Genomic DNA, 20,907 nt, shown 5'->3' on the forward strand with positions numbered 1-20,907 from the left:
GAGAAAAACATGCATGTTAACATCTATTGATAATAAAAATGACCCCTAGCAATTTAACCTGTTTAAAAACCTGTACAGTCAAAAGTTTTTTTGAGATTGAACTTTGCCTGAACTGCACACCGTATATATTATATCAATCCAAATCTTGTCTACTGTCAAAAAGTAACATTTATCAAGTAGACATGATCTTAAGTATTTATTAATGACACTTTTATTACAGCAAGTTAAAAGTTTGTAAGAATTGTTGTTTTATTTTAATAAGAGATTTTTAGGCTTTGAGAAAATATTGATGCACTTGCACATGCATAATTGTTCTGTTGTGGGATTTGTAACGTGCATACCCATACACACCTTATCTTGCTTATTTAATACATTGAAAACTAAATTATATTATGTATTTCTATAGGTGGTGTTTTTCCAATCATTTCACTGCTTTTTTTGTCTGGAAATTAGATTTTTAACAAAGTACACCTGGTGGTTGATCTCGTCTGAAACATTTCTCACAAAATTATTTGAAGGTGATCCATAAAATATCCAGAACAACAAAATTCCAGTATTTTTTTTTAAATATTTTGATACAAAAGCAAAACATGTTAGTTTATTCTATTGTCAAGCAAAGAAAGTTCATTTTTGTGCTGTGTTTGTGTCACAGCTGGAAAGTAGTGTGGTTACTCTTTACGCACTCATGCATGCACACAGATCTGCACATACACACACACACACACACACACACACACACACACACACACACACACACACACACACACACACACACACACACCACACAGTAACCTCTAAATGGGTGTTTATGTGGTCATCAAACGTTAATGAATGGAGTTACTTTTCAAAACGTAACACAGTTAGGCTTTTATTTTGAAATACAGCCATGTTTCGAGGCTGCTTATGGCTGCAGAAACATGTTCATATGTGTGCCAACAGCTGTCGCTTTCCTCTCAGCCTCATGCTAATCATTTAACACCCACTCGTCCATACAGTCCACAATCCATGAAGTGCACCGGGGTTAACCTCTTTACCTGAAGGATTTGAGCGCTCCCAATAAGCCACTTGGCCGGGGGATCGTTTCACTGCTTGACTGGCTGCTGCTTCACTTTTCAATCAGGCCTAGCGGTCTCTGTACATGAGGATATGAGCCAAACAACAGTCAAAAAAATCAGCGAGAAAAACAGAAACAAAAATGACATTAATGAGGGTCAAAGTTACAGTTTATTATTTTAAATATTAGGAAGTTTTCAAGAAGTTGATGACAAAATGCATTTACTAAAGTCTTTTGTATCTATACAACCATACTCCATATAAATAAAGATGTTTTTTACATGAGTAGTTTATTTTTTAAACCACACACATAACAGATGGAGTAGATCAACAGTTGCAAACATATTCTCACATATTGAACAATTTCAAAAATGTAATCCTGTAATAATCTAAAGAAATCCAGACACTTTTTGCCCGGCTCATCAGATGTGACGATTTGTTGATTATCTCTCTTCATGTAACTGAAATTCTGAAAAGACATTTTGGGTTGCTTTCCAGGGAGTTCAATGAAATAAGCAATATTTTTCCTGGTCAAACCGCAGTAACAGATCTGGCTGTAGTTGAGTTCTAACTATATGGAGCTGACTTTTAGAATTTTGCTTTGTTTGACTGAAATACATGATCAAGGCCTGAATTATTCAGTTGACTCAAAAAAAAACATGCAGATATTTGAAAAAAAACTTCTGATTTAGCTTAAGAATCATTTTAATTGTCTAATAATCCCTCCAATCGATTATTCTTTTTTAATTGTCTTTCTGCTGATGCATAAAAGACATATAGGATTTTTATCATTGCACACAGTACCTGCTTAAGAACGGGAGCTCCATTAAGGGGTTGTATCAGTATCGTTTCAGTAACATTAACAGTGTTTTACAGCCCATTTAACAAGGAGACAGATGATGGATAGCCCAGGGTTAATGGTGCATAGAGCCCTATTCAAGAAAGAGACCAGCACGGATAGAGAGAGGTGCTATTTGAACTTGGGTCATCATAATAACATTGCTCTGGGGTGCCAATGAAAGTGCTGAGGAGAGCAGGTACACCTTAGTCCTCTCTCTATGTGAGGGGAAGATAGCTGGTTGACTCACTGCTGGAATGTACCATTCCCCTTGGGATAAGGGAAATAAATCCCCTTTTCCGACGTGTAAATGCTGACTCTGCAAACATCACCCTTTGGTCTTCCATACAGTCAAAACATCTCCCTCTTTTTCCTTCTGTTTGCCCTGAGACATTAGTAATAATTGATTACTTGGTCCTCATCTCTGATTGTATGTTCACACAGGAAACGAAGCAGAATTCTGCCTACTTGCAAGGAAGCAATCTCTTTTGACTGACATCTTGTTATTAGTCACGTAAACACAGTTTAAGATTTAGTACGTTTTTGTTCAGGTTTCATCAACTTTTTTTGGGAAAAAAGTTGATGAAAGAAAGGTAAAATATTGAGAAATTAACATTGTTTTCCTGCTTTATCCAGGAAAATGTGTTAATTTATATCATAGATCTCTAGAAAACATCAGGACCAGTGGTCAGAATGTTTTCCAAGAAGAGCTTGTCTTGGTTTAACCTACAACAATCTGTAGTTACCCACAAATATTTTCAATGAGGTAGGCGTTGTCAATAGTTGATCATTTTCAATAGTCTTTGCCAACCCACAGCTCAATTAATGAATGACTCCCCATCTCAACAACACACTAGGATGCTGGTTTGAAAGTTGTAAAAATAAACCTCCTAATAATAGACATTGTTAGTGATGTCACTGACAGATCTGGAGTTACTTCTTTTAACCCCAACAAGATAAAGAATAACAAAAAAGATTCACTTTCGTGTTCTACAAGAATTATTTGTCGCCGAAAGGACAAACTGCAAACCAGTGTGGTTAGTGTGTGGAACTGTAGAGGGTACAAGGGAGTAAATTGCATGTGGAAAGTGAACAATAAAACAGTATTGATTATTTTGTAACGTTATCAATGCATTTTGGCAGTAGATTTCTCTGTGCTGCTGTGCTTTGGCACAGTGACGGTCAAAGTGATTTAATACTGAGAATACACCCCTGCTGTCTGAATGTTAAAAGTGTCTGAAGCCAAAAGGAATTGTATATATGTTTTCATTTTTGTTGTTCGACCAGCTGATAACCAGTTTATTAATAAATAATCATCTCATGAATATACGAGTGAAAGTGCCACAAACAAAGAGGACACGACTAATGTGAAACCTGGCAATAGTCGTTACCTTGTGTGTCAATGTGTTGTGTTTTGTGGGTGTCCTTGTTTTGGCCTGATTTTTTATTTTTATTTTTTCCTTTTTGAACTCCAGTGAGAACATTTTGAATTTTAGACATAAAAAGTTATTTGGAAAATATATTCTTTACTGCAGTTTTCAAGTTTTGTCACAGAATTTTTTTCTGGAGTCAGTATTGGGACTGTCAGAAGAATGTCAGGATTTTTAAAAAAAAGTCATTTCCTGTTGCCTCTTGGCGTTAAATTACCCCAGGACAGCAGGGTGATTCAGGCATTATGACAATCTCACCACACACACACACACACACACACACACACATGAAAAGGTCATTATAACTGGATAACCACGCTACCACACTTAATCTTCTTTTAACTTCTTTGAAGAATCCATTTCCTCCATGGTGCTTTATCCCTGTCAGGTGACTGCTCTCATGAGGACCACATGATGCAATTAAGCCTAATTTCTCCTGTGATTTTTTACTCCTCTGCTGAGATGTGATGCTTGTCCTTGTTGATATGCAGTTCCAGGAATGCAGGATGTTTGTCATTCCCCATATTGACCATAAAATAGAGTGTAGAGTTTGAGGTTTTTGCACAATAACTAAAGGGATAATTGACAAAAAAAAAAAAAGGACAGTAGAAAATGTCAAAATTATTGACGATTGTTAGACTACGAATGCGGAGGCATAACAGAAGAGGGTAAAGCCTGGGGTGTCTTGTCGATACGTTTTAAGAGCAGCTCCTAAAAGTTGTACTCAAGATTTAAAGTACATTTCTGCCAAAAGATGCACTGCATGTATTGATGTTTCATGGTTTGTCTAAAGTACCTGTTGTCAGCACAGATCCATTAGCTGGCATTTCTGAAGTGCTTTTATTAGTTTGGGTCATCAGGAAGAAAGAACATTAGATAGAACAAACATGTTTTTACTGTCTGCTGGGATTCTAATAGTGGATTTCATTGCAGGCTGAATGAAAACAAAGGATTGGGAGGAGGATCAACTGAGGTTTTGAATGTGGCTTTTTATCAGTTGGGCGTCATATGATCGATTTAGAGTCCCTGAGCCTGGACCAGCTAGACCAGCCAGGGGGGTGAGCCTGTCCTCTCTGAGTCCGTTAATGCCTTTTCATCATGTGACGGAATAATCCAAACAACAACATAATGGCGTTCTGACAGTATGAATGGATAACCTGTAAGAATGAAGAGACTCACTCAGGTAAACTGTTGATTTCCACATATTTTCAGTGCCTTATTGCTACCGTTTGGTATTTATTTTAAGTCAGTCCCTCACTTCAACGTAAGACAGGGTGACCATAGCGCTTTGGAATGTCTGCTGATGTGATTGAACGCTAAATAAATAAAGGCTGATTGACACTGAAATAGAATAAAACAGTTTCATTTGATGCTGGATGGAGAAAATGGACAAAATTTTCTCAGTAACTATTTCTCGATTGAGGATCTGATACTGCCGTTTGTCATATATGAAAGAAAAAAGAGAAATAGATTTGGCATGTGGAAACTTGGAGCAGATTGTATTCTATTTGACAAAGTAATTGTGAGTCGTGGCGATCCAGCTGTAAACACAGTATTGATACCTAAAGTGTGTGTGCAGGTGTGTGTTGCAGCCACTAGTATAATGACATCCATTTAGCAGCAATATCCTGGCAGGATCAGGGAAGACAGAGGAGTGCTCCCATTAAGGATCAGAAGAGAAATGGTGAGAAAGAAAAGTTGGGTAACTAATGCAGTGGGGAAAACAAGCCTAAAAGTATTAAAAGCTTTTTGGTGCCTTTCTCTGAGCTCCTGTGAGACAGCATCAATTTACAGCATAAAGCGAAATGGCAAAAGAGTGAGGTAAAACATGTGCACATGTCGAAACCTCACAGGAGGTTGCAGGTTGTTGCAAGTAATACAGCAGCGTTCAAACTAAGTGCTTCGTAGATGGAAGAGTCAAATTGTACATCGGTAGAAACAACTAAAGCATTACGGAATAGAGGCTCCGTGTTACTGAATTAAAACAAAAAAGCAGCAGTGACAAGGAATTGCTGTCTAGATGTAGCAACCAGTTGTAAAGGAATTTCATGAATATAGAGTGAAACGCTTACAATTTAGATCAGAAACCACATAGATTTGATAAAATTTGGTAATCTCAGATTAGATTATTGTACATTTATAAATCAAACCATCCACCTCCACTTTTTAATAGACAATATTGTAGATCAGAGAAGTTGCGTCATTGAAATCATCCAGACTGTTGCTTTAAAGCACCGGGCCTTGACAACATTTATTTCCATGTGACTTGAGTACATCATTAGAAGGTCATGAGGGATCATGTGACCATCAGCAGAACTCTTAACCAGCTCCTATCTCACATTCTGTCTCTAGCAGACACAATGAAGCATGTGTGTAAGTTTATTCCCGCATCAATCGGAAAAATCATTGCGTATTTACAGAACATTGACAACAATAGTCCTCTATCTAGTCAGAGGAGAATCACAGTCTTTCAACAGTCTATCTCTAGCTTTGCTTCTACCTGTGCTATCCTATAACCTAGTTGAGTTGGGTCTCTAATGCTTGATACTGAGTTAACCAGCGAGGTGGAGCAGCTAGATAAAACTCTGAATGATATCTGAATCCAACAAACTAGCTGAACACTTAGAAATGAACTGGGCTAATGTAACAGAAGCAATGCATGTAATTCTGGGTATTTTGGTTTACTTAAGTGTTAAAGTATTAATCTAGAACACGGTATAGCAGATATAAGGTCCCTTTTCCCTACTGAGATAATTCCTCCTGAGACCTGCTCTATGAAAACCAGGGTAATGAGATTCTCTGTGTTTCCCTTATCAAAGGAGAAAACAGTGATTCATCAAGACGGGTTGGTCTAATGGGAGTGGTGTGAGGTGGCTGGTGCACTATTATAAAACAGAACAGCCTTACATCATTACATTATTTCTACTTAAATAAGTAAATGTAACTTAATATTGTGTTATTATTACATTACATATAGATTTTAAAATAATCACTACAATAAATGTTGATGAAAACCAAAAGTACTAATCAATTTGTGTCACATTGCTTTACTAAATTGGATGGTGTCGCATTCTCAGACTTTGAGTTTGAGCTTGATGTACTTCATTGATGGCAGTAAGTGTGGAAGACTAAATAATTGTAAACAGAAGTAATAGGAGAAGAATTATCTATTACTGATTTGTATTTATCAAATAGTATTAATTGGAATATTTTTAATTGTGGCAATATTTTTGCATTTTGTTTATTATTTTTCTTGAAATATATGGTCTTAGTGTCTAACTTTATAACTTAACATTAGTCTTTCGTGAAAATTTGTAGCATTTCCTTTACATTTTGTTCATATTGCTCCTTTGTAAATGTCTTTTTCACATTTGAGGACTTAAGAGAACATGCAGGTGTAGAGTTTTAATAATATCACAAGCACTATAGCAAAAATGCTTAGTTGTAAGGTTTGCTGACTTTGATTAATACCAGCAATGGTATCATGTGATTATTGTGTGTGTTTGTGTTTGTGTGTGTGTGTGTGTATGTGTGAGTGTGTGTGTGTGTGTGTATTGGGATGGTAACGATAGCAAAGCTGTACGACTAGAAGTGGGAAATCCACTAATCCCACAAAGACGTACACAAAGACAGTTTAATTTTTTTTAACTGTCTTGGTTTTAACTAATTGTTTTTTTTTTGTCAACTTCTCACACACAACAGTAGCAGTGGCACATTCACAATTAGGGTTACATTTTTTAATCTTCTTTTATTATATTTTATTCCTCCACTGTCTGACCTACGTGTAGAAACTACATATCTTCTGCTGACACGCAGCAGCATCACTAAGGTGGAACATAAAGAGATTATTAGTAAAATGTTGAGGAAAAATTGTAGGAAAAATAATACAGCATCAGGAAAAAGCTCTGCTAAAGTTCTGTCTGTCTAGTTTTATATTTATATAGCATAATGTTTATTGCAGCAGTCAACAGGTAGTCAAACACAAACATTGTATATCTGTGTTAAACAAGATTCCGAAAGGGAGACGGGATTCCTGTTATCTCTGTAACTCACCGGCTTATGCATGTGTGCATATGCTTGTCTCTGTCTGCACTTACAGCCTTGATAGGGGACAGGATTTAAATACAGAACGGGATGTTTGCTTTGTTGTCAGTCGCAGTATCGCGGTGCACAGGTTGCTTTGGCTTTTTGGATTTTAAGGGCTGCATGCCTGTTGCAGCAGCAGATAAAATACGTCTGGATTGGAACGCCTATAAAGCTGCAGACAAACAACAGCTATTTGTGCGCATGTTTGCATGTTTAGTGTTCAGTGTCTTTTTAAATGTAATCTTTACTTTACAGGCACACAACACAGTTTTGTTTTTTTCCCCTGAAATTGCTTTGCTTTAAAGAGTTTATGTTGGAAAAATGTTTTTATATGTAGCACCTTTCAGGGCAAGGTTAAAGCTAAATGTTAAAAAGAACAAGTTTCTTTTTGTGATACATTTGTTTCAAGCTATTTTCACCCAAATTAATATTGATTATATGTTACAAAAGGTTTCACTAGAATGTTTAATTTTAGAGGCTGTTTTGTTGTAGAGGATTCTGATTGAGCTTGGGGTTTTAATTATCTGGGATTGTTTTGATAATGGATTTTAATGGATCATCTGTGTTTGGTTGTGGAAATGAATTTATTCTTGGTACTGCAAGCATATATGATCTCATCAAAATGGAAATTTTTAGATTTCTTTGTTCTTTTTTGACCGTAACAACATTTAAATCAATATTGACGTCATCAAGATATTTACGTTGAAGTCCTCAGCTTTGTGGGATGCATATTTCCTTATTCCTTTGCTTCATTTTGTTTGTGACTTGCTATTTATATACAGTAGTTAGTTTCACTTCTTTAAAATGCAAGGTGTCGGCTGCTGTAGGCGCATCTGTGTGCAGTCATGAGGAAACGGTGCTAAACCACATTAATTAACAATGAATGAGTTATAAAAAACACAGAATTGTTGTGGCGTTTCTCTTATCTAAATGTTTCTTGAGGTCCACTTAGGTAAAATACAGGCAACACTGTGTCATTACTTGTGAATGTCTCATACATGTTTGATGTTGTAGGCATGTGTTGTGTGTGTGTGTGGGTGTGTGTGTCGGGCTCTAAGGAAAGTGGATGTGGGTTATTAGTGAGGCTGACAGAAACAAAGCCTGCGAGCTCTCCATTCTTCTTTCCTGACCACAAATGTTTCCCTCCCAACTATAAATACACCCTCGAAACCTGCAATGTCCTGTAATATGAAACGATGCTAAAAGTGATTATCAATGTCCAGAATAGCCCAAAGGCTCTAGTTACATCCAAAGGCTAAAGGCCCAAGCCATATAAAAGCAGTTTTATTTTATAAGCCCAACATTTATTTTGTGAAAATGAGACTTCATTTGATTATACACAGACAGGATTTCATGCAAAAAGCTTGAATCCAAATGAAAGCTAAACACAATCGATGGAAGAAATTGTTGACTGAGAGGCCATCCATGTTGTGGTGAGAAATGAAGAGGGAAGAGGTGAGAAAACCCTTAAAGCTGCACTCAGAACTAAATGGAGATGACGAGAAGAAAGGAGGTTTACAGTTTTGCTGGTCCTTCATGCTACTGATTTGAAACTGATTTGATTTCAACCCAATTTTTTTTAACCATGCTTACAAATTTAAAAAATTAAAACAATTTCATACATTGGGGAAAACCTAGGACACGCTGGAGGGACTATGTCTCTCAGTTGGCCTGGAAACGCCTCTGGATTGCTCCGGAAGAGCTGGGAGGGGTGTCTGGGGAGAGGGAAGTATGGCTGTTGCCCCCACGACCCTGCCCGGATAAGAGATTGAACATGGATGTATACTTATGTGTCCACATACTGTATACATATACAGTATACTTATACATCCATATAGGTATATGGATATATACATACACACATGTACTGTATATGTGTATAAAAATATGACATACATATCAATCTACATATATGTATATATATATACATGTGTATGTTTGTATGTATGTGTACAAAAGTTTGGGTAAAATAGTGCCCTTTTCTACAGTATTTTTTTTGTCATCACAGACACACACACACACACACACACACACACACACACACACACACACACACACACACACACACACACACACACACAGTATAAAATCATGTCAAGGTCAAAGTCTACTTTACTTTTGACTTATTAAATGATCACACATATAAAACAGTTAAAATAATTTTCATAGACTCATAGGTCTTTGGACAGTAACTTTTTCTAGTTTAATCAAAAATGTTTTATCCTTTCAGTAACAATAAGCTATCAGAATTTAATCCACAGGTAGTACATCATACATGTATGTCTTTGTTTTTTACTGCAGTGTGTTGGTGAGGAGAACTGGGTGGACAGCAGGACCATTTACATCGGACACAAAGAGCCGCCTCCAGGAACTGAGGCCTTTATACAACAAAGATACCCAGACAACAGAATCGTCTCCTCCAAAGTCAGTAAAGATGCACACAAAAATCAGGACACACTTGGAAGTCTTTACAGATTTAGATGCTAGATTGTCTTGTGTTTTGTGAGATATTAAAAAGTGAAAACTATTAATTAACTTTTAATAGTATAATTTGATTTCTTAATGGGCATAGTAAATATGGTGGCAGAGGTTATGAGAATAACTTTCCTCCTTGTGAAATTCGAGCCCTGAAATAAAAGAAGTGATATGACAAGTAGAAGAGAAAGTCACAAAGACACAGAATTTCTGTGCCACAGGTAAGGGAGGAAGACACAGGAGTTAAGCTCCCTTTATAATATTTGAGTTGTGTTTAATATTCATTCATTCATTTGCCCAGTTTAGGTTTCATTTAGTTCAGCTACACACAATCATTTCTTGACAATAAATGGATGTTATTTATTTCACCATGGTAACCAGCTGTTTTTCGATCATATTCCGTTTTTTCCAGCTTATAAAATGTTATATATGACTGTGGATTATATTTCATGTTCCCAGTATACATTTTGGAACTTCGTCCCCAAGAATATGTTCGAACAGTTCAGGAGAGTTGCCAATTTCTACTTCCTCATCATATTTTTGGTTCAGGTGAGTTTTGATCAACATGAATTACACACTTTTAAATATATTCACACTACTATTTTATAATTCATATATATATATATATATATATATATATATATATATATATATATATATATATGTGTGTGTGTGTGTGTGTATTTATTTATGTAGAGTGACCTACTCTACATTATAGTAATGTACTAGAAATTTGCTCAGTAGAGCTCTCATCTCCAACGAGGTAACCTATAGTGTTACACGTATCTGTTTATGGACATAAATAATTTTATTTATCATGGTAAGCCATTTTTGATTTACATGGAGGACTGTAAAATGTTGCTTTTCACATTTAGCCACACAAAATCATAAGTTTAAAATATTTTTGATCCAGATGATCACAATCCTGTCTATGTCGCTTCAGTTAATCATCGATACTCCCACCAGTCCGGTCACTAGTGGACTGCCACTATTCTTTGTCATTACAGTCACCGCCATTAAACAGGTGAGGCCATTGACTAGACACTCCCCACCCGCTCCACTACACACACCCACACACACACTCTTCAATGCATCTGTCCGTTTTTGTCTCACAGGGTTATGAGGACTGGCTGAGACACAAAGCAGACAATGCCGTCAACCAGTGTCCTGTCCATGTGGTACAGCATGGGAAGGTGGTCCGCAAACAGAGTCGCAAACTCAGGGTGTGTGTGTGTGTGTGTGTGTCACCTGATAAGTCACTTTCACCCCATGTAACATGAACAGACCTTTTTGTTCATTTGTTTAGTGACTTAATACCAAGAGATTTTTCTGCTACTAAGCTGTTTATGTTTGTTTTGTTGGGGTACAGCTGTTAGTGCTTTCATTAATTTATGTTCTGTAATGTTGAGAGACTCTAAATGCAGCTAAAATATCAGATACAGGGATCTATTACAGGATCATGAGACATGTGAGAGCAAATGTCTCTTTCAGCTGGTAAAGCAGAGGGTTGTCTTTTTAACTGTATTACTAAGAAGTGCTTTAGCCGTGTTAATAGGACAAGAGGTTGCATCTACATCTGCTCTACATTTCCAATATTTTTTTCACGGATGTGACGCATTAATGTATCCTGGTGTAATTCAGGGATTTCTTCCAACAAAATAACGATAATCAACAACAAAAATATTTGACCCTAAGATGCCCCCCTTTCTGGGTGTCCTTTTCAGGTTGGAGATGTCGTCATGGTGAAGGAAGATGAAACCTTTCCCTGTGACCTCATCCTTCTGTCTTCGTCTCGGAACGATGGAACATGCTTTGTTACTACAGCTAGTCTGGATGGAGAGAGCAGCCATAAGGTATGTGTGTGTCAATGCAACAGAGGAAAGATTGGGACTCCATATTAGTCATATAGCTCAGTGGTCCCCAACCCCCGGACTGTAGACGGGTCCCGGTCAGTGGGTCAATCAGTACCAGGCTGTAAAGAAAGAGTACATAACTTATATTATTCCATTTTAGTTAATAATTGTTTCAAAAAAGATGTTTTGAAAAATGATCGGATTCTCTCCACCACATCTGTCTGAGTCACTCTTGATATTTGTCAAGATGCTTGCCTCGGTCACATGACCACCTTCTTAAAGGAGCTGTTCTGCCTGGTAACGCATAATACATTACCCCTGAATTGAAACTCCGATAGGTTGGAAACCACTGATACAGCTCAATTTACGTGGTCAGAAACCTTCACATTCCATTCTGATTTGAAAAAGGATATCAAAAATACTCTTAACTGCGCAGTCTTTGCTGTGTGTGTGTATGTGTGAGTGTGTGTGTGACTTTCAGTTACTCTTTTGTTAATGGATTTTGCTTCCCTATCCATCCCCATGTCTCCTCCTAGACATACTATGCAGTTCAAGACACCAAAGCTTACAGCACAGAGAAGGAGGTGGACTCCATCCATGCAACTATAGAATGTGAACAACCCCAGCCAGACCTGTACAAGTTAGTACAACACACACTCTCTCTCTCTTGACAACTACAGTACATATCAGGCACATGTCTTTTCTTACATCTGTTTCCTCCATCTGATTATAGATTTGTGGGTCGTATCAACATCTACATGGGCAGTGAACCCATTGCCAGGTAATTTGAACAGGATAACACAATTATGATAATTTTTTTTTTTCTTTTGAAGATCAGGAACATGAATATAATCTTGATTGGATAAACCCAACAAATCCTAGAACACCATTTTAATAAACTGTTCTAACAATCTAAATTATGAGCTGTTGTGTGTTTGCAGGCCACTAGGATCAGAGAACCTACTGCTGCGAGGAGCCACACTTAAAAACACAGAATACATCTACGGTAAAACCATCTGAACAACACTAAGATAAATAAAGAAAAACAAATTAAGCAAATATTTGAAGTCCACTTCCTTGCTTTCCATTTTTGTCACATTCTTGAGGTTATTCATTTGTTTTTTGTGATTCACACCTGGATCATTTCAAGCTAGTGGTTGACAATTGAACTGCATCTCCTCTGCCTCCCTTTAGCGGTTGCTATCTACACTGGGATGGAAACCAAGATGGCTCTGAACTACCAGTCCAAGTCTCAGAAACGTTCTGCGGTGGAAAAGTAATCCTTATTGTCATATTAATGTAATTTATTGTTCCTTAAAGAGAATCTCCATGCGCTGACATCTCAGTGCATCTTTTAGAGTCATTGACAGCGTCTCTTTTCTCTGCTAACTTTGTTTTGGATTAACAGTTTTACTTACCCATCCCTACCTCTATCTTCGCATGTCTTTGTTGTTTGCTGACTGACAATCACATCACTGACCAGATAGATTTTTTTTTTCCATACCGGTGTGGACATGTGTCCTGTGCATGAATTACAACACTAACCCTAACCATATACACTTCATTGAGATCTTCAATGTAAGACAGAGCCTCACAGTGAAGAGCTTTATACGTGATCATAAGGATTAGTCGTCTCTATGGTGGTTATGTACTCCACCCCTTATACAATGCAGTCTTCACAGTTTCACTGCTGTTCACACTTTGCATCATGGTACGCTCATGACTCAAATGATGGATGGGTGGGTAAACAAACTCATTTTCTCTTTAATGACTTGGAATTGTAAAGTCACACAGGGGTGTGGCTTTACAGAATCTCACCGTGCTTATGACCTCACAGGAAGTTAAAATGCATCTTAGCCCCCATCAGTCCATTAGAACTTTTCTTCAAACTTTATGTCCAGTTGATTTTTTTTTTAATCACTTTGGATCAACATTTGTGTTTTTCATTTTCTGCTGGTACTAGTTAAGCTTTTTTTCTATTGTTAGAGAAAAAACAGGGCTTGTAGATTGAACCACATACTAAATATTCCATCATCTGTATGTTTTCTTAATGTTTTCTGTTCATGGTTCATCCTAAACTACCATAAAACATTTCTTTTTATTTCTTCCTTCAGGTCAATGAATGCCTACCTGGTGGTCTACCTGTGTATTCTCATCGGTAAGGCCGTTGTCAACACTGCGCTGAAATATGTGTGGCAGGCTGACCCCAACAGAGACGAGCCTTGGTACAACCACAGGACAGAAACAGAGAGACAGAGACACATTGTGAGTTTGTTAATCAAATTCCCATTATCTGCATTGTGCACTGCGTTTTTGTTTTTTAATTTTCTTCTTCTTCTCCCCTCCATCAGGTGATTAGAGCATTCACTGACTTTTTGGCCTTCATGGTTCTTTTCAACTACATTATTCCCGTCTCCATGTACGTCACCGTGGAGATGCAAAAGTTCCTGGGCTCTTATTTCATCATGTGGGACGATGAGATGTTTGATGAAGAGCTGGGAGAGAGAGCTGTGGTCAACACATCAGACCTGAATGAGGAGCTTGGCCAGGTAGGGAAGAAGACATCATTTTATTACTTTCTAATGAAAAGTGATTTAGGGATAAAAAATAAAAAAATTACATGTGAATTATTGTATCATATATATATATATATATATATATATATATATATATATATATATATATATATATATATATATATATATATATATAGTGTGTGTGTGTGTATTACATCACAAATACTCCAACATTATTTTGAGAAGATACTTGTTGTCCCCTTCCAGGTGGAGTACGTGTTCACAGATAAGACGGGGACTCTGACAGAGAACAACATGGAGTTCATAGAGTGCTGTGTGGATGGACATGTTTATGTCCCACACGCCATCTGTAACGGACAGGTAAACACCTAGATAGACATTTGTCTTTGTTACCGTTTAGACAGTCTTAAGTCATTAATTGCTTCCAGGCGATGTGACATAAGTGAAAAAAAGAAAACGACAAAAGTTGAATTATTTGTCTCCTGGCTAAACCATAAGATAACCATGTCCAGTTCTGTACTGTATTTCATTTATGAATGCATTTTCAGTAATGTTTGTTTAATACACATCTATTTAATGCTTACAGACAAATACATTCTATTTTTTAATACAGTACAGAAAAAACATAGTCATTGTGTACATCCATCCAGCAATTCTTCCTCATTGCAGGTAATGGGCGTTGCTCCTCTTCTGATTGCTATGGGCTACCAATAATTTTTTATTCTTACTTATTGTACAATAACTTGTTGGTATGTGCTTGTAATGGTTTACTAGTGATTTTTACAATTCCGATTGTAAAATAATAAAAAAAAATTAAAAATCCACGAACGTGTAAACAAAAACGATGTAAGATGTGGTATACTTGTATATAAACTCACTGGCCAGTTGTCTAGATACACCTTACTAATAATAGTCAGACCCCTCTGCTCTGCTCCAGCATACTTTCAAGAAGGCATTGAAAACATTCCTTTGAGAGTTTGGTCTGCATTGATGTGATGATATCAGAAAGTTGCTGTGTATTCAGAGATGGTGATCAGCATTCCTTGGTTGTAATGAGTGTTTATTTAAGTTCCTGCCAGTCTGTCCATTCTCAACAAGGCATTTTCCATCCACACAACTGCTGCTCACTGGATTTTTCTTTTTCTTTTTCTGATGACTCTCTGCAAACCCAAGAGATGGTTTGTGTGAAAATCCCAGTTGATCAGCAGTTTCTGAAATATCAGTCAACAAAAAAACCACGCCTCGTTCAAACTCACTTAAATCCACAGGCTGGTGCTCGGTTTCAAATGCATTGAGTTGCGGCCATGTGATTGGCTGATTAGCTATTTGTGTTAACAAGCGATTGTCATTCAGAACCCAGTTTCAAAATGATAAATAGAAACGTAAGTCTAGTTGTATTTATTAAAACTGCTAAAAAATAATGAATATAATACATATTTTAACTGTTTACATGCTTTCTTATTTACATGTACTTAGTGTTGTATTTTGTATTGTAGGTGATGCCAGATGCAGCGGGCATGGACATGATCGACACATCGCCCGGTCCAGACGCCAGGGTGAGTGTCGCCTCCCCGCAGCAGATTTCTTTCTTTATAGGACGCCTGAAATCTGCTGCTAGCGTTGGTCGCTACGGGCTACTAATATGATATATTTTTTATTATTATTTATTACACAGCATCATAATATTATGTGCTTTTAACAGTTATTTTATGATTACAGTATTTGTGGCAGACAGATGTGAAGTGGAGTAAAATGACGCAAACATTTAAATTGTCATATTCGAGAAGAACGTAACTCGAAGCGACCTAAAGTGTGGTATACTTTTGCTGACAAATCTGACCAAATATACTGGACATAACAGAAGGATAGGTGGAAATAGAATGAACTGAATGAGAATAGTAGGTAAAAATATTCCAACTGCAACTAAATTAGTCATGTATTCCTGAATAGATTTGCACTGGTTTTTGCAGGAATGTAACATTTTGCACTCTTTTCACTGAGCCAGAACAGAGCCATTTTTAACTTATGCTGCCTCTGTTTGCAAAGCATTCTGGGATTTTTTTTGTCTACGACTCCATTTGGAGTCGGCCATTGAAAAAAAAAAACCATTGTTTGGGTGCCATCTACAGGTTTAGATCACAAGTACTCCTTGATCCCCTACACACTACAATTCCAATTTCCAAAGTGCGAATTGAAATTTGCTCATGTGTGTGTATTATGCTAACAATGTGCTGCCTGGACAACACAGGCGCACGAGGAGCTGTTTTTCCGGGCGCTGTGTTTGTGCCACACGGTGCAGGTGAAGGAAGAGGAGACTGTGGACGGGATAAAGCACGGCATCCATCAGGGCAAGTCCACTTCCTTCTACATCTCCTCCTCTCCGGACGAGGTGGCGCTGGTGGAGGGAATGAAGAGGTGATACACACATTTACACAAACGCGAGGAGAAAGAACATTTAAATTTATGAAGCGATCCGTTTGAATCCACACACACACCGTTCGGAAACACGTTTTTTGGGGGGGATGAGGGGATACGTCATCTGGGATGACTCTTGATGATGAGCATACAGTCAGTTCCTTCACTCCTCTTCCATTAATGATGCCTTGCTCTGTGCCACAGGCTGGGGTTCACATATCTGAGACTCAAGGACAGTCACATGGAGATCTTGAATAGGGAGGATGAGATTGAGAGGTGAGTGTGTCCTTTTAAAACCTCTCACAGCTTCAACCCTTAGAGGTCTCCTGCAAGCTTTACCTAAATTACCCTTTCAAAATAAAACATGTAACAGATAGCTGAACAATTAAGTAAAAAAAATGACTGAACTTTATTGTCTGTCCCCCTCTTTTCATGCGTTAGGTTTGAGCTGCTGGAGGTGCTGACATTTGACTCAGTCAGACGGCGGATGAGCGTCATTGTCCGGAGCAACACTGGTGATACATTTCAAAACTATTAACGTTCATGTTTGTGTTTAGGTCTCTATGTGTGTTTTATATTTTCTTACAGACGTTTCTCTTTTTTTTACTCCAGGTGAGCGCTATCTGTTCTGCAAGGGTGCAGACTCCTCCATCTTTCCCAGGGTTGTCTCAGGCAAGGTGGATCAAGTTAGATCTCGGGTGGAACACAATGCAGTGGTGAGCACACACACACACACGCATGCGAACGCACACACACGCTAGTAAACGTACAGAAAAGCTCTTTTTTCATTGTTCACCATATGAGAGAGCTTCACAGGTTTGTGGCTATATTTGTTTCCGCAGTTACATCACATGGTCGCAGTGGTTTCCATGGTAATTAAAGGAAGTAGATTTATGGAGCATGGCCCGGTTCCATCAGACAGATGTGTTGAATTCTAATAGACCAAAAATGCAATGACTCTTTGCCCCTGTCAGCTTTTTATGTTTGTTCAAACACTCATTTTCTATTCACTTCCAAAATGCTGAACTGTTTATCACACATTGACAGTAACAGAGTATCTGTGGATGAAGTTTCCACCTCAGTTCACCTATAAAGATAAACTGTAACATGTGGAAATAGGTCAGTAGGAAACTAGGCTGTCATTTCATCAGTGGATTTGGTCCAACATCTAAATCTGTGGTGTCCTCCAGGAGGGTCTGAGGACACTTTGTGTTGCTTATCGACGTCTGACTCCTGAACAGTACCAGGAGGTTTGTAACCTGCTCAGCGGGGCCAAGTTGGCGCTACAGGACCGAGACAAACGTCTGGCGGAGGCATACGACCTCATCGAGAAAGACCTGATACTGCTAGGAGCCACTGCAGTAGAGGACAGGTGGAGGAGAATGGTCTTACCAAATGTGCTGAAAATAGTGTATTAAAGCCATTTTGGTTTTATTCCCTCACATGTAGAATTTCACATATTCCCTTTTGGATGAAATCTATCACAATAGGCTCCAGGAAAATGCTGCAGACACCATTGAGTCTCTCCACAAGGCAGGTATGAAGGTGTGGGTTCTCACAGGAGATAAGATGGAGACGGCAGCCGCTACCTGCTACGCCAGCAAGCTGTTTCGTCGAAACACCCAAATCTTGGAGCTGACCACGAAACGCACTGAGGAGCAAAACCTTCACGATGTTCTGTTTGACCTGAGCAGGACTGTGCTGAGACAGCATGGAGGCATGACCAGGGATACCTTCTCTAGGTGTGTGCGTGTGTCTAGACTACCTCCTAGCAGACTTTTAAGCTTTTTTTTTTTAAAGGTTTATCTGAAATATAAATGTAATGGACAGGTTTTCTGTTTATCCAGTCTATCAGGTGATTGCACTGACTTTGGTCTGATCATTGATGGAGCTACCCTCTCTGCTGTGATGAGGCCTGCTCAGGAGGACTCAAACTCAGGGAATTACAAAGAGATCTTCCTAGAAATTTGTCGTAATTGCAGTGCCGTTCTCTGCTGTCGGATGGCGCCACTCCAGAAAGCACAGGTATGAAGACTTGACGGTATCTACATTCTCTTTAGAATTAGATTTGCCTGTATGGGACAAGGAGATGAGATGTCGGTGAGAGTGAGTAGTTGTGTAACCGTTGTTTTGTGTTCCTAGATTGTGAAGCTAATCAAAGCCTCCAAGGAGCACCCAATCACGCTGGCTGTTGGAGACGGAGCTAATGATGTCAGCATGATCCTAGAGGCCCATGTCGGCATTGGTTTGTAACTCGTCACGATCAATCTGGCAATACCAGAAATATTGGGGATGTGATAAAGATCCTCGCGGAGGGAACACAAAGGACAGGATTAAAAAGGTTTAACTCAGGTTTCATTCTAATGACAAACTTTTATCTGCCTCTCTAGGCATTATGGGTAAAGAGGGTCGTCAGGCAGTAAGGAACAGTGACTACGCTGTCCCAAAGTTTAAACACCTCAAGAAGATGCTGCTGGTTCATGGACACTATTACTACATACGAATCTCAGAACTTGTGCAGTACTTTTTCTACAAGGTACTGCTCATATCATATAACACACTTGCTTTTATGCTTAAATTATTTTCTTTTTTTTTCCTTTTAATAATGTATTTAAAGAATGATTCTTACTAGTAATTTTATTACTTAACATGAATGTGTAATTGAGGTATTTTTGGAATATTCACTTTTTAGCAGCTGTGGAATGGTCGTCTGTTTATCAGATTGTCTAAGTGTCCTTTGGCGAGATACTGACTCTCAAATTGTTCCACTGGTGTGTGAGTGATGGTGTGAATTGTTACCGCTCCTAAAAAGATGTATGTGTGTTTGTGTGGAAAAGAAAATAACATGTTTAAACTTACATCTGCTGACCAGCTCCATCTCCCTCATCTCATTTCTTTTATTCTTTTTTTTTCTCAGAATGTCTGTTTCATCTTTCCTCAATTCCTCTACCAGTTCTTCTGTGGCTTTTCACAACAGGTAGTACACACACACACACACACACTTACACCAAATAAATGACAAAAAATGTGTAAAGGAAAAACTCAAACGCTTCATTCTCTGCAGCCTCTGTATGACACGGCTTACTTGACTTTGTACAACATCAGCTTCACTTCGCTGCCCATCCTGCTCTACAGCCTCATAGAGCAGCACATCAATATGGACGTCCTGAAGAAGGATCCATCTCTCTATAGGTTAGTGTTGTATGTTTATAATGGAAAAGTGCTGCGTCCTGCCCTTTTTCGTGCGGTAAATTATTTCAGACACTCGAGTCATAATCCTCTCTATTGGGTTGTTTATGTATAGCTGAAGAGGTGTACGTTTTTTTGTTTTTTTTTCAGAAGCAAAAGAGTATGCTAAATCAATTTCACTCTAATGATCGGCAAGCATAAATGCTTTTCATTGATTTTTACATCCACACAAAGAGGCAAATGTTCAGGACATTGAGGTCAAACGTCAGAGAGAAGAAACCTCCAAACTTTGTCAGAACTAAACTTTTTTTTTTTTTTTCTTCCTGTTTTGCATCACGCGTTCGTTAAAATTTACACTACTTTTCACAATCAGTAAAATCCGTTGTATCATTCATTGGGTAATGAAATTAAATTCTTTCATTACATTCATTTTTGATTAAGGCAGCTAATGCAATACTGATCAATAAGAGTTGAATTAGAGATGGTTAGAAAAAAGCCAATCATTCTGTTTCCTTCACAGAGACATTGCTAAGAACGCGTTGTTGCAGTGGCCCATCTTCATCTATTGGACAGTCCTGGGTGTGTATGATGCTATTGTGATGTTCTTTGGAGCTTACTTCCTGTTTGACAACACCACCTTCACCAGCAACGGACAGGTAAGCTATTAAACCTTTAGGCGCTCCTTTAGTTGATGGGTTCAGGTTTCCCACGGGATGCAACTCTTTGCACCCCTCATTTTATTTCCAGTCAGTGGAAAGAATTACCTTCTTGGTTTCCTGCTGTTCTAAAGTTTAAGAAACTTTGACTGATTCATTGGGTTGATTCCTGTAAAAACTAGAGGATTTATCATCCCGTTCATTCGCAGCATGGCAGGTTTTTGGCCTTCTACTTCTGTGCTTCTCGATTTCCTTTCATTTTGAATTTATTCTCCCAGAAACTTTTTTTGGTTGCTTGATTTACCTTATTTCTATGCATTATATATTTTTATTCTTGTCCAGCAACAAAACTTGTTTATTTCATTCTGATTTTAT

At 38.1% G+C, this 20,907-nt stretch overlaps 1 protein-coding gene across 1 annotated transcript in view; it reads left to right on the top strand.

The window, feature by feature from the left end:
• The window catches only part of atp11a (ATPase phospholipid transporting 11A), a 30,982-nt gene that overhangs the window by 3,653 nt on the left and 6,422 nt on the right, over positions 1 to 20,907 (top strand). The window contains exons 2-26 of the mRNA XM_068309191.1: positions 9,709 to 9,831; positions 10,342 to 10,431; positions 10,826 to 10,906; positions 10,998 to 11,105; positions 11,607 to 11,735; positions 12,272 to 12,375; positions 12,469 to 12,516; positions 12,677 to 12,741; positions 12,930 to 13,011; positions 13,850 to 14,000; positions 14,087 to 14,284; positions 14,519 to 14,632; positions 15,769 to 15,828; positions 16,521 to 16,687; positions 16,892 to 16,963; positions 17,129 to 17,202; positions 17,300 to 17,403; positions 17,878 to 18,059; positions 18,178 to 18,429; positions 18,535 to 18,712; positions 18,830 to 18,932; positions 19,078 to 19,223; positions 19,605 to 19,664; positions 19,752 to 19,879; positions 20,397 to 20,532. Of these exons, the coding sequence (XP_068165292.1) occupies positions 9,709 to 9,831; positions 10,342 to 10,431; positions 10,826 to 10,906; positions 10,998 to 11,105; positions 11,607 to 11,735; positions 12,272 to 12,375; positions 12,469 to 12,516; positions 12,677 to 12,741; positions 12,930 to 13,011; positions 13,850 to 14,000; positions 14,087 to 14,284; positions 14,519 to 14,632; positions 15,769 to 15,828; positions 16,521 to 16,687; positions 16,892 to 16,963; positions 17,129 to 17,202; positions 17,300 to 17,403; positions 17,878 to 18,059; positions 18,178 to 18,429; positions 18,535 to 18,712; positions 18,830 to 18,932; positions 19,078 to 19,223; positions 19,605 to 19,664; positions 19,752 to 19,879; positions 20,397 to 20,532 (2,955 nt within the window). The remainder of the gene's footprint in view (positions 1 to 9,708; positions 9,832 to 10,341; positions 10,432 to 10,825; positions 10,907 to 10,997; positions 11,106 to 11,606; positions 11,736 to 12,271; positions 12,376 to 12,468; positions 12,517 to 12,676; positions 12,742 to 12,929; positions 13,012 to 13,849; positions 14,001 to 14,086; positions 14,285 to 14,518; positions 14,633 to 15,768; positions 15,829 to 16,520; positions 16,688 to 16,891; positions 16,964 to 17,128; positions 17,203 to 17,299; positions 17,404 to 17,877; positions 18,060 to 18,177; positions 18,430 to 18,534; positions 18,713 to 18,829; positions 18,933 to 19,077; positions 19,224 to 19,604; positions 19,665 to 19,751; positions 19,880 to 20,396; positions 20,533 to 20,907) is intronic.

The sequence above is a fragment of the Antennarius striatus genome, chromosome 24 (genome assembly GCF_040054535.1).
Source record: "Antennarius striatus isolate MH-2024 chromosome 24, ASM4005453v1, whole genome shotgun sequence".
Taxonomy (NCBI): domain Eukaryota; kingdom Metazoa; phylum Chordata; class Actinopteri; order Lophiiformes; family Antennariidae; genus Antennarius; species Antennarius striatus.